At 39.5% G+C, this 12,754-nt stretch overlaps 1 protein-coding gene across 7 annotated transcripts in view; it reads right to left on the minus strand.

Moving 5' to 3' along the window:
- Positions 1-12,754, minus strand: part of lrmp (lymphoid-restricted membrane protein) — a 28,400-nt gene that overhangs the window by 842 nt on the left and 14,804 nt on the right. For 2 of the 7 annotated variants that reach the window (XM_031758520.2, XM_039600704.1), the window contains exons 21-38: positions 12,262-12,361; positions 11,449-11,629; positions 10,420-10,504; positions 7,739-7,785; positions 7,537-7,625; positions 7,275-7,408; positions 6,514-6,598; positions 6,384-6,426; positions 6,266-6,293; positions 5,789-5,929; positions 5,144-5,278; positions 4,904-5,051; positions 4,583-4,626; positions 4,408-4,476; positions 3,710-3,768; positions 3,360-3,458; positions 2,398-2,523; positions 739-881 (exon numbers count right to left, since the gene is read on the minus strand). In XM_031758520.2, the coding sequence (XP_031614380.1) occupies positions 739-881; positions 2,398-2,523; positions 3,360-3,458; positions 3,710-3,768; positions 4,408-4,476; positions 4,583-4,626; positions 4,904-5,051; positions 5,144-5,278; positions 5,789-5,929; positions 6,266-6,293; positions 6,384-6,426; positions 6,514-6,598; positions 7,275-7,408; positions 7,537-7,625; positions 7,739-7,785; positions 10,420-10,504; positions 11,449-11,629; positions 12,262-12,361 (1,756 nt within the window). Of the gene's footprint in view, positions 1-738; positions 882-1,467; positions 1,495-2,397; positions 2,524-3,359; positions 3,459-3,709; positions 3,769-4,407; positions 4,477-4,582; positions 4,627-4,903; positions 5,052-5,143; positions 5,279-5,788; positions 5,930-6,265; positions 6,294-6,383; positions 6,427-6,513; positions 6,599-7,274; positions 7,409-7,536; positions 7,626-7,738; positions 7,786-10,419; positions 10,505-11,448; positions 11,630-12,261; positions 12,362-12,754 lie in introns of all 7 variants that reach the window. The other 5 variants (XM_031758523.2, XM_031758522.2, XM_031758521.2 and 2 more) reach the window with 5 other exon arrangements.

A 12,754-nucleotide genomic window follows, 5' to 3' on the forward strand; every position in this document is an offset into this window, starting at 1 on the left:
TGGATAACAATCTCTGAATTATTGAGGTTTTACTTGAATGTTACAACAGTGTTATTGCTGGGTAGCTCGATGCAATTTATCTGAAAAATACTAGGTAAAGATTTGAAAAACATGGTATCTAGAACAAAGTACAATATTTGTGTCAAATGCATATATGGTAAAGCAACACAATCATGATGTAAACTATATGATGTCAAATGTTTACCCTGGTAAACCTTCAAGCTTTGGCTTGAAAAACTTTGGCAGTGTTCTGATAAGATAATGTAAAAACCCAACTCCAAAAAGTTGGGATGCTGTGTAAAGTGTAAATAAAAACAGAATGCAGTAATTTGCAAATCTCATAAACACAGATTTTATTCATAGTAGAACCTAGTTGTAAGTAGTAAGAACTTTACTACTACTACAGAGTTTGATGGCACATTTAAAAAAAAAAAAAAAAAAAAAAAAAAAAAAAACTGAACAGGGGATGATATTAAAAAGCAGCTGAAGGAAGATTTTGCAATTAGACCAACTATCAACAGGTCAGTAATGTAAAGTTTCATGAATTTCCAAGCGTGCTTAGGCCCTCAATAAAGGAGTTTATTTGCCAAAATAACTATAGCGGTTGCCAAAACAACAGTGTTGAGGCTTCAAGGTGGGGGCATGACAAACCAGTGGAAGATGTCACGGTCTGTCCTTTATACAGTCAATGGTGGTTCTCCTAGGTTCAAACCAGCAATGGTAACAAAAGCAGCCTACCTGCTAGGAGCACCATCATGGCTAGCCAAAGCCAAACACCCCTGCCACCTCTGGCTACTGCCGTCCGGGAACTGGTTAAACTATGGGACAGAGACTGGGCCACTCCTGGTTCTGTAGATGTAGGGCTGGACGAAGGGCTAGGCCTAAAGGAAGAGAAATACTGTTATGACACGATGAAGTGCATAAGACATGGGTACTGAGGGAAAAAAAGAAAGCGAAAGAGTTAAGTTACCAAAAATACTTGTGATGTAGTTAGCTCATTTCAGGACAGTGTCATGAACACAGTAAAATCTGTTGGTCATTTGTGGTAACTTAATTACAGCAGGCAGTAAATTAGCTGTGACTTGACTAAAATTAGAATTTAAATGCAGTTACGTGCATTTAACCGCCCATTTTATAACTCCATCAAAGCACAACCATACACATCACTGTTAGCATAGAAAGATGACAGCAGCTGTTAATAGCAGTTGGCACTGAGCTGGATTTCAGCATTAGCTTGTCAGGCGAGGGAAACATAATTTTGGCCTGAAATCTGTCAACAGCAGGAGTGCTGCTTCAATTTACTTTGGCATCATTTAGAGTCAGTGCAAGGTTATAAGTGGCCTTTGATTGGCACTCCTTCCAGATAAACACAGGCCTTTTCCATGCATTAAGTGTTTTTTTCCCCCCTTGGACAAAGTCAGAATCCACAATCACTTCCCACTTTGTATTTTCTCCCAACACACTTACAGCATTACAAAGAGCTCATCCTGATTCCTGAGAGATGTAGAGGGAGGAAAGGAGGAAAGGATAGTTCAGAACAACACATGATCTGCATAGTCTGCATGATCTGTCACCTCACGAAAAACAAAGGAACAGTTCAAGGTTTGCACATAAAACTGAAAAAGGTGGCAGAGCATGTTAGTAGATGACAAAAGCAAGCCTGGAAAACATGAACTGGTTATCACGTTGATGCAAAAATGCAGAAACAAGTCATAACATGACACATAAAGCATGCATTAAAAAGAACACAACCAAAAACAAACAAAAACAACACAAAGTCTCCAGCTGAAGGAAATGAGGAATTTTAAACAAAAGCCTCTGAGCCCCTGGAGCATAGAAGCTAGTCCAGCACAGATCTACATCATGAAAGAGTTTCATCACTTAGGAGGTCCCACAACGTCCCCAAAGTTTTAAAACAAAAGGATGTGAACATCAGATGTTAAAGAAACATTACATATCTGGTATTAATGATACTTTGACCCTGGCCTCTGTTACCATTATACACAGCAGCAGGGCAGTGTTGACCAAATAGTATAAATGAGGATGGTGTCTTAAAATTGATGTCATTATTAATGCCAAAATGTTACATGACTATTGATGACTTTTAACCTCAATGTTGGAGATTGAGGGTTTTTGGTGTATAGAGATACCGAAATTTCGTTATGATATGCACTAACTGGTGAATGTTCTGCATGGCAATAAAGCGGTTATTCCATTCTAAAATAAAAACATTAATATAGCACTTATGAACTCTGATATCACAAGATGTTCAGGTTACAACTACTGGAACCTCAGTACAGCTAAATGATCAACTCTTTCACCATGTGTCAGTCTCTTGGTTTGTTGGCAGACAGTAGTGCTACCGTACGGTAGTGGTTGGCATTTAGTTGGACTAACGTCTTAAGGGGCAGAATGAGTGAGGTGAGTTTGCTGCCCAGCTCACTGAGACTGGACCTCCTCTCCGCCACTGTCTTCTCCTTCTGCTCGTCCTCCGACTGGCAGTCTGTGTTGTTGCAGGCCGTCCTGTGGGCATGCATGGGTCAGGCATTCAAACACACACTTTTCAGCTGTACAATGATATGACCATTGCTACAAAACCACAATTTTGTGTGCACATGCACACATGCAAAAGTCATGCATATGAAGCTAACAAAAGCAAGCAGAAAGACACCCCTGAAGCAGTCCTTGAATTATATTCACCTCCTGCAGACAAATAAGTTCTCAGATATGAAGTCGTGTTTGAAATTTTTTTTTTTTTTTTTTTTGCATTAATAGGCTCATTCCCAGCAATGCAGAGTAAATGTTTAAATATAGCACAAAGCAATTTCACAACCTTTCAGATATTTGGAGATCATTAAGCGCTCGACTTCCATCAGCTTTAGCCTCAACTTTGGCTTAAGGGTAATTTTACATTAGTTTTCCAAACATGTAAAAGCATACAGTGCCCCATAAGAAAAAAAAAAAAAAAAAAACACATGTCACAAATGTCCACAGCAAAGATGTGTTACATATAGAAAAGACAGGCTTCAGACAAACACTTTCCCAAGCAAATGTGGATGGACCAGATGCATGAAAGATGGCTGCTGTGTGGTTTTCCATCATCCCTGCTGTTTGTGCTTTCGACTTTGTTTCTCCTAACTAGCCTCACTATTTTCTTTTTTAATACCCACAAAGTCAGTCAGCACTCACAAAAATCTCTTGTTATGTTCTCTGCTGTTGACTATCAAAATTATTTCTCTATAAAAGTATACTGTAACCAATATTGCATTAAAGAGCCGCCATCTTTATGCATCAGGGTCTGCGCTAAAAGTACTTTGGTGATGCAGCCAGTGCAGTATCCTCCTCCTCACATGTCTTACCCCTTCATCACAAGCGAGGGCTCTTCAGTGTCGACCCAGGGCACAGAGCTACTAAAACGTTTGAGTGGGGGACGCGCTGTGCTCTTCCCTGCCACATTCCTGTAAACCAGCGTTATCACATAGGGGCATAACAACAACAACCTTCAAGTCATGATGCAACAAGCCTCGGTGGCATTAATAAACCAACCACACATCTTGCTTTAAAAGAAGAGTCACATCAACAATGTCCTTCCTTTTTTTTTTTTTCTTTCCCCAAACACACTGCCTTTATATACAGACTATGAATTTTGTTTTAACTTAACTTGAAGATAATTTAACATGCACACACACACACACACACAAATACCCACCATGGGGACCGTCTGGTCAGTCGTTCCGATTCAACCTCTGAGCCATCTTGTGTTTTGGACTGTGTTGGAGGGGGGAGGCAAAACGAGCCATCGTGAAAACCATACTCTTAAATAAAACTTAACCACAATCATATTTTGTCTGAATACATTTTCTGTATTAATGCTCTGCTTGTTGCGCTGAGTTCATTTAACTTTCCCTATGTTTTACATGTCGAGGACAGCTGCAGCTTGTCTAACTACAAATACGGTCCAACTACAGTGTGAAAATCTACATTCAGTTTTCACCCCTCACTATTATACCTCATGTCATTTTATAGAAAAAGCACACCTAAGAGAAGACTGCTTCACATACACCTTTGAAATGTATTTTATTTATATTTTAAATGTTTTGAGTAAAAGAGGAAAAAAAAAAAAAAAATATCACACTTGTGGACTACAGAAAAACTACAAACTACAAAATGCCAGCCTTTGTAGGATGCCCTCATTCAATGAGCTAGCTAGCTGCATTCTACTTGCTCCAAAGAGCTCAGTTTCAATGACTACTTCAGAATGAATGACTTTCAAGCTGAAATATTGAGTTCAAACTTTAAAATATAAGGAAAGCTGCATCTTTGGAAATTATACATACAGTGGGAAACAAAAACATAATGTAACATATTTCCAATGAGATGATGCAGAGTCTTGCAATTGATACTCACCGTGTCAAAATGCATGTTGCCTGCGCCAGCACGAGGAAGCGCTATCATACTGCTCCGCCGGGCTGATGTCTATGAGAGCACGTGTGGTGGTGGTAAATATTGTAATTTACAGGATTAAAAAACAGTCAACAGAAAATTTGAATAAATGATCATGATGAAATCATGTGTAATCCACCTTGTAGTACTGTGATGACTGTTTCTTTCTTTCACGGAAGTCATCTGGAAAGAGGAACATATGGGTTACCCTTTGTGTACAGGATGTATAGTTTGTTTGTAAAATATCACATGTATCACATTTTACACAGACCTGATTCCAGAGTCTCTATTCTAGTGAGTATAGTGGTTCATGTGAGCTCAGCTACAAAAGCATTCATTACAAGGCCCAGTGCATATTTGGAATTTAACTTGGTATATAAAAAGTAATTACGAGTTTGCAGGAGTTTAAAACCTATTGTATGCTGCATCCAGTCAGACTTTGTATGTCTCTGGGTACAACCTTTTTCTGTTTGTGATCCAAACGACCTCTCATTCTGCATGAGCGTCTCCCGCAGTTCCAGCAGCTCAGCATGCTCTTTGGTGTACAATCTCCTGAGGTTCTCCACGTGCTGAATCATTACCTCCACAGCCTTTCCAATACGACTCTCCTGCAAATCCCGAACAAAGGAAACCATTGAATAATGACAATCAAAGTTTGTTCCCTTGTCATGCAGAAAACATGTTTAAATTCTCCACTTACCTGATGAATCGCTCCTAGCATCTCGGAGCGACTGGACACCCTAGTCATGGACTGGATGAGAATATCCAGGTTTTTCTGGAGCCTCTGGATGATCTCCATTGATTGGTTGTCATCGTCACAAAGAGGAATAAGAGCCTAAGCAGGAAAAAAAGGAAAAGTGAAAAGAGAGCTGAAGAACAAGCGAGAAAACGTCATACATTTTCCTCAGCTTATTTATTTATTTCGACATAAAAATAATATAAATTTAAAAAAAAAAAAAAAAAAAAAAAAAAAAATGTATAACAATATTACATCAATTGTACAAAATTAAAACCATTGTCCACATTCCCTCCACTACACTACGAAGCTGTCATGACCTTTGTAGCTGTCAGCCCTTTTACTTAGTGAAGCCAATAATTACACAATATATTGCTAAATTTTTGCAACTTCAATCACACACTGTTTGTACAACAACCCTCTACTTCATTTACAAAGTTATCATAGCTACTCACGTTGTGGTCCTTTAATAACAAAGAAAAAAAAAAAAAAGAGAGAGAGCTCAACAGCTGCACACACACACACACACACACACACACACACACACACACACACACACACACACACACACACACACACACACACACACACACACACACACACACACACCTGCAGTAGGCCCTGACAGCTGGAGACTTCTTTGCGGACGTTCTCCTCAGCTAGGTCACGTGACCTCTCCTCTAGCCTGAGCCTCTTCTCCAAAGTGAACATGTCACACTTAAACCCCAGTGCCAGACGCTGGAACTCTGCCTGAAAACAGAAGAGAGGCACTTTATACTATTTTGATGTGCTGTTTGGATCCTTCTTTTCAGACTAATGTACATTTCCATACGTTTTTCCTTAACATGGACAGCGGTCCTGGAGTGGCAGAAAGGTTACACCACTAAAGTTGTGAAACTTCCACATACACACACCTCATATTTCAAGAGAATTTAATAGACTTGATGAAAAAAAATAGTTAAAGTAACCAATAAAGTACTAGAAAGTAAAACTTACTAGGGTTCAATACGACTTGTACAGACTTGACATACCATTTTTTTACAAGGTTAAAAGGCAAACACGTGCAGGATCCAGTGGTGTACATACCTCAATCTCCTTATCAGTAGGTGACAGGCTACAGACAGAAAGACAAGGAGATCAGAAAACGTAAATGTACATACGAATGATTTACAGATTATGTTGGAATGATAATAAGTTGTCTTACTTGTTCTTATCTTTGAAAGTGTCAGAGATGACTAACATCTCAGCTAGAGGGAAACAAAAGCGTGCATGGAGTCATTCAAGTCCATGAATATTAAAAATGCATTTTAGTACAATAAATATCTTAAACATACTTTCCGTGTCCGTGGCCATGTTGGCTACATTTTGGTCCTCCTGAACCTTGGGCTCCTTAATGGTCTCCACGGTGCGAGTCAGCTCCTGCAAGATCGGTACAAACATTCCAGTCTCTATTTCCTTCTCATCCCGCTTTGCTTCAGAGTCTGATCCTTCCATACTCAAATTCTCTTCAACACCAGTATTTCTCATGGATTTCACTACTCTTTACATAATGAATTGGAGCTGAAGAGTCAACACAGCTAACTGTGCACTTGGCTCTAGATTCTGGATGATCCGATACAGAGTAGAAGTAAAAATCAAACTCTCTTCCTCCCTCTCTCGTGGTCATAGACAAGTGTTCACATGATTACACAAACACACACACACACTCACTCACTCAGCAGGAAAGGCAGCATTTCTCTTCACAGTGTAGTCAAATGTCACCTTAATGGTGCCATCTTACAGCTTTGTATTTCAGAGTGCTTTAAGATTTTTTTTTTTTTTTTTTTTTTTTTTTTTTTTAATTTGATGCATTTTCATTTCTTGTTTTTTTTTTTATGAAATCAAACTACATGTAGCGGGGAGCTAAAAATTGAAGATATCTGCTACCTTTCTCCAAGGCCTTAAAAAGAAAAATGATCCTCTCTAAAGTTCAAATTACTTTAAAAGTACTATTTATTAATGGAGATACTCAGTTAAGAGCAAAGTCAGTGTGCAGGTCTTACTAGTTCTCGCCTATTTTTGCCACAGAGGAGCAAGTCCTTTTGTTTTCACTAACCTCCGAATGGCTTGGGTCAGAGACCGTACTGGCCATGCCGCTCCCTGATTGGCTGGTGTGTGTGACAGATGATCCCGACTGAGGAGAACTGTCAGAGAGAGGTGGTGGCCTGCTGCTGATGATCTGGCCTGTCCCTGGAAAGAAGAGTTTGTGTGTGGGTGGATGAAGTTACACACAGACGCAGGAACACAAAGCGTAGCCACTTCTGGTTGTGGTTTATTTCTTGTTCCAGCACGCATATCTGTAAATTGTTCTTCCTAACCTGCCGTGCTGGGCTCTGCTTTTGGAACCCCGGCTGCACCGTCCTGCACAGTCTCCTCTTCTTCCACCAGCACAGGTAGCAGGCTTGTGCTTGAAAATATATACTTTTACTTAAACATTATAGCAACCTACAATCTTACGTCTCTATTTATGGTATTTCGTGAACGGATGAACTTTTCTCTAGCTGACGTTGAACCACTCACCTGTCCTCAGCTGGTGATCTGCTGGCCGACGGGTCCTGGCTTACACTCTGAGATGGACCGAATTAAAAGCGACAAAGAAAAGGATGAGAAAAAACACAAGGTGGCCTTGAAGCACATTTTCTGTCCCAAGAAACTGTTAAAAGCTGCATGCACGTAAATGTTTGTGTACATGTAGCGTACCTGTCCCATGGCAGTGAAATGCTATCTAAGCTGTACAGAGTGTGGAACAGAAAGACTGGGCTGATTCCTTATATAATGTGGAGCTACATGGAGAGCTCTGCTGTTTTATGAGTGCGTGTTACCGAGAAGAGTGCACAGTTAACACTGGCACAGTGCTAAGTAGTGGAGGCGGACTGTGTGCACACAGTTGTATGAATACACTCATACAATGTAGCAAGGTGAGAGCTCAGACCAAAGCAGTAGGATATTGTGTAATGAGTGTAGATAATATCAGTTCTGACATAGCTGCTTCTTTATTTGCCTGCTGCTTTAGGGGTCGCCAGAGCGAATAATCTCAATCTCGTTCTTTCCCAGCGCAGCATCCTCCTCGGTGACACCAATCAAATTCGAGTCCTTACTCTCACCACCATGTTCCTGTCTTTTCTACTCTCGCTTCCTCCAAGGAGGCCTTACTCCTCTCCTCCTTCTTTGTCTTCGGCCAAGTGCTGAAAAGCGTTGAAATGTGGTCGGGTCTGTCGTGCATCATTTACACTGCCACTGAGTGACAGGAAGCGTGCACCCTAGACAGTCTATCACAGCGCTTCTCCAATCACTCTCGTGCTGTGAGGTGAAAAACCACTACAGCACTACACATTGTTAAAACATTAATCTGACCAAACGTTGTTCTTGTGGTGCTAAATTTCCAATTTGCATTGCTGCATTTAAGAACAACTGGACTTTCCAGGATCTCCAGTGCTTATGATCTTGCAGCTATCTATAAATATCTCTAAAACCTATGTCTGAAAATGTAGAGTATTGAACAGTTTCTGATGCACAAACTGCAGCGCACCATTCTCATCAACCAGAAAACCTTTCAGTTGCGAGACAGGAGCCCCTGCTCAGTGCAGCGACACGGGCCTAAGGGTGAAACGTGGACAGTCCACAAGCAAAATCTGCACCCTTGATGATGCTGGCAACTTTTGCTTCTTTGGCCTAGGGTAGTGACGGTGTCTACATTGTGATCGATGGATAATTTCTTGTAAACTTAACTAAACTTAAACTTAAACTTGTTTCGTACTAAGTTTGATAATTTCCAAACATCCTGCGAGTATCTAGTTGCAGTTATTAAACTGCGATAATCAAAGAATGAACGGTTTGACATTGTCAAGTCAAAAAGTCCTACAAAATAAACAATGATTTTATTTGTTTTTTCATATTAATCTGGAAAATTTTAGACTTTAGTCAGGTTTTCGCACGCTGTGTCACATCCAATTGAAACTAAATAAAAAGTGTCGCTATTGGGATAAATAATATGGTTGACTTTATTTATATTCTTGTTGTCAATATGAACAAAGTCCTATGAAAATGGATTCATTTACAAGTAAAATTACAGTTTGAATATATTTGAATAATTGGGTTCAAATAGAATACTCAACTTTAAAAGATAAAAAAGGCCTCAATTCTTAATTATAAACACTGACCTGGCCATAAAAATACAAACGATCACCATCTCTCAGTAGGGTGGCAGGCCATAAACTTACCAGCAAGTAGGAGACTAAATAAAACAAACCGACAGATCTGGCAGAGAGCAGGACATAAACTAGCTGTGGTGAAACAACATTAAACTCAGAAACTGCTCAGACATCTGAGGATGGTTCTAAATCTCCAAAAAAAAAAACAAAACAAAAAAAAAAACATAATTTGCAAAAATGTACTTTTAAAACCCATTTATCTGGACACAGAAGCCAAGATCAACCAACAAATTAAGAGATACAACTAACTAATAAATAGCAGTCAAGTAACTGTGTAACTAACTTGTTGAGCAAAAATGCTAAAGAACACACACATTCAGATTGTGGTTAATTATATTTGAGTTAAATTCTTGTTTATTGAAAGACTGTTCTTGAGATCTCATATCTAATACTTATTTTTCAATTAATACAACACTTAGTAGCTTAATCAAACAAAATTTTGTATAACTTCTTTGCCCGTAAACTTTCCCGATTTCAACATGCTCTGACAGATATTAGATTTTTCAGCGTTTTTCATGAACTACACCAAACCTGACGCATCTTGAAGTAAACAGTTCACTAATCAATATTAAAGAACTTTAACACAGACTTTCATGAGCAGTATGAGGTATAACACACTTATGTTAACAGAGCTGAGGGAAGCTGACAGTCCAGCCCATTACTCCTTATGTAACTAGCTTGATCAGTCTGACTGCATACTTTGAGCTTTCCCTTAGTTTTACAGTACCTGCCCTGTTCTCTCTCTCCTCTGCTCCTTGGGCAAGGACAAGAATTCCCTTTTCGCTTTTCTAAGGAAAACCCAGCCCCTGCCCAGCCTGTTGAACTCCACCTCCCTTTATGATACACCTTAACTGACTGAACACACACAAAGTTGAAAACAGAAAAAGTGGGTCAAAAAGAGGAAGGGGAAGTATTCATGAGTGGGCGCTGAAAAGATCAGAGGAAATTGTTTTCATTTATGCATTAAAGCACTTCTCTTCTGCTACTAACCTTAATATAGCTCATGGCTCCGCAAGTTGAGTCCACCTTGCCTCCCTTCTCTTGTCCTTCGTAGTCCACACTGGTTGGCTGGCTGCTAACCAGAGTTGAAAGATCAGAGATCAACTTTTAGGTACTTCCATTTTTGAATTCTTTATTGATACGCTTGATAAACTTTCTAGGTATCAAATAAGCCAACTGTCACAGTGAAAGGCAGCAAGAGAGATGAGGAACAGACTTCATCTCTGTGGAGGTAGACTGTGCCTATGCAAAACATGGGCACAGAGATACCAATTAGCCTTTGTACTCCTCCCACAGCAATGAAAACGCCCATTTGACTAGCAAATGTTGCCCAAGTCACAGGGAAATGTTCAAACTTCATGAAAGCCTGCTTCAGTTATGACTACTGTGACTATTGATAATTCATTTCAAGTTCCAATTCAAAAGAGGCCGTTTATGCTGCTATACAAGAGTAACCATGTGAGACTGAGTGACAAAATTATATTGTCTACTAAAGAGCCCTGTGTTTTCTGCGGCCCAGGTGAGGTTTACCAGTTCAGACATCAGGTCATCATGTAATCAGTGGACAATGATCCTTTTTAGTAGCGCTGAAGGAAAAGGCTGACCAGGAAATGTTCATCTCTATTTCATACCAACTTTCTCACTAGATTTTAGATGTGGTTGCAATTCACAACATATTCAAATTACCACATCACTAGTTGATCATCAGTGATAAGTAATCCTCTGGTTCTCTTCATCCCTTTCATTATCATATTCTGTCTTTTGGAAATTCCCATTTGCACATGGATGACTCTCACTCTCAGCACAAACAAACATCTTTGTTTTGCAGCTCTATCAAGTCTTGTAAGCTGACTGCAACAAACTAGCCTTACAATTTAATGTAAGCTATTACAATAGTCTTTCTTGCAAACAACTTCAAAATTCTATAATTTGGCACCCCCTAGTGGTAATGACAAAAAGGTCAATGATGGCAACCCAAGAGGTTTATTTTGATAGCAAAGTAAAATGTTTATCACTCACCTCTCAGTCTGGGTAATGGTCTCGTCTGATCCAGGTGAGGTGCTGTTGGGAGAAACCATATCAGCTGCTGTGGGAGGGGTGTCAACAGGAGCCATAGTTTGGTCCTGATCAGGTGGGTTTCTCAAAGTTTCAGCTGGACCACAGGAGTCAGACCGTCCATTCTCACAAACCTCTGCACCTGCTGATACAAGAGCCAAAGTTAGTCTATAAATAAACTATCAGTATGAAATAATGTGAATATAATAGGGTATTTCACAATTACAAGTTTTTCTCTTTTGTAATATTTTGCACTTAATTCAGTGCAAACTGGGTGTAGTTTACAATACATGAGAATTAGTTATAATGCATATATACAGAGAAACAATTTTAAACACATTAGTACCACATTTGCCCTCTCTAGGTCACATTTAACCACAATGATCATCATAAAAAGGGAATTTTGCAACTTACTTATCCAGTAAATAAAATCTATGTGATCATAGGTTAGGATAAAGATAAGAAACAGCAATGCAGGGTTTGCTTACCAAATACAAGTTCTATCAAAGTAGTCACAGCATAAGGTCACCAAACCAAAAGTGATGTGACTACTTAGTAGCATGTGATCATCTGGCACGATTTAGTAAAGCCTTCTCTCGTCTAAACAAACAGCATACCAAGCCATTCAGGAAATGACTCACTCTGGTTAAGGTGTAAATGCAAACAGTTGAACTGGAGTCTAGCTGACAGCAGGGGGAGAGGAAAGTGAAACAGAAAGATAGCAAGTGATCAACACTTAAAGTGTAATACAGAGACAGAGGGAGGAGGTGGGCTTACTGTTGTTCTCTGAGTGGGGCAGATCAGGGAGAGCACCCGCCTCTGGCTGTGTAACGCTGACAGCTTGTGAGTGGGAGCTCAGTGGTACCACTGCGTCTTCCTGGAAGGGGGGAGGAAAAAAAAAAAAAAAAAAAAAAAAAAAAAAAATGTGCGCACACAGAAATATTGACAAATATTCAAAAAAAGAGAAAAGGAGTGAAAAGATCAAATAAGCAGCACACTAAACAGCACACCATATACTAAAACAGCAGGCACACAGTCAATAGAAACAAATCTCTATCAAATGAGGAGACATTACATAAGAAGTCAACAAAATCTTACAGATGACAGAAAGCACAAAGAGTCTGCCCCATCGATGATGGGCTGCTGGAAAGACCCCCAATTACTGTCATCATCATAGGAATTCAAAAGCAAACATCACTTTCATAATGCTAGCATTGATGAGTGATTAAATTGGTTTTATCAACCTCACAGGCATGAAATTAATTAAACA

Source organism: Oreochromis aureus, linkage group 17 (assembly GCF_013358895.1).
Source record: "Oreochromis aureus strain Israel breed Guangdong linkage group 17, ZZ_aureus, whole genome shotgun sequence".
NCBI lineage: Eukaryota > Metazoa > Chordata > Actinopteri > Cichliformes > Cichlidae > Oreochromis > Oreochromis aureus.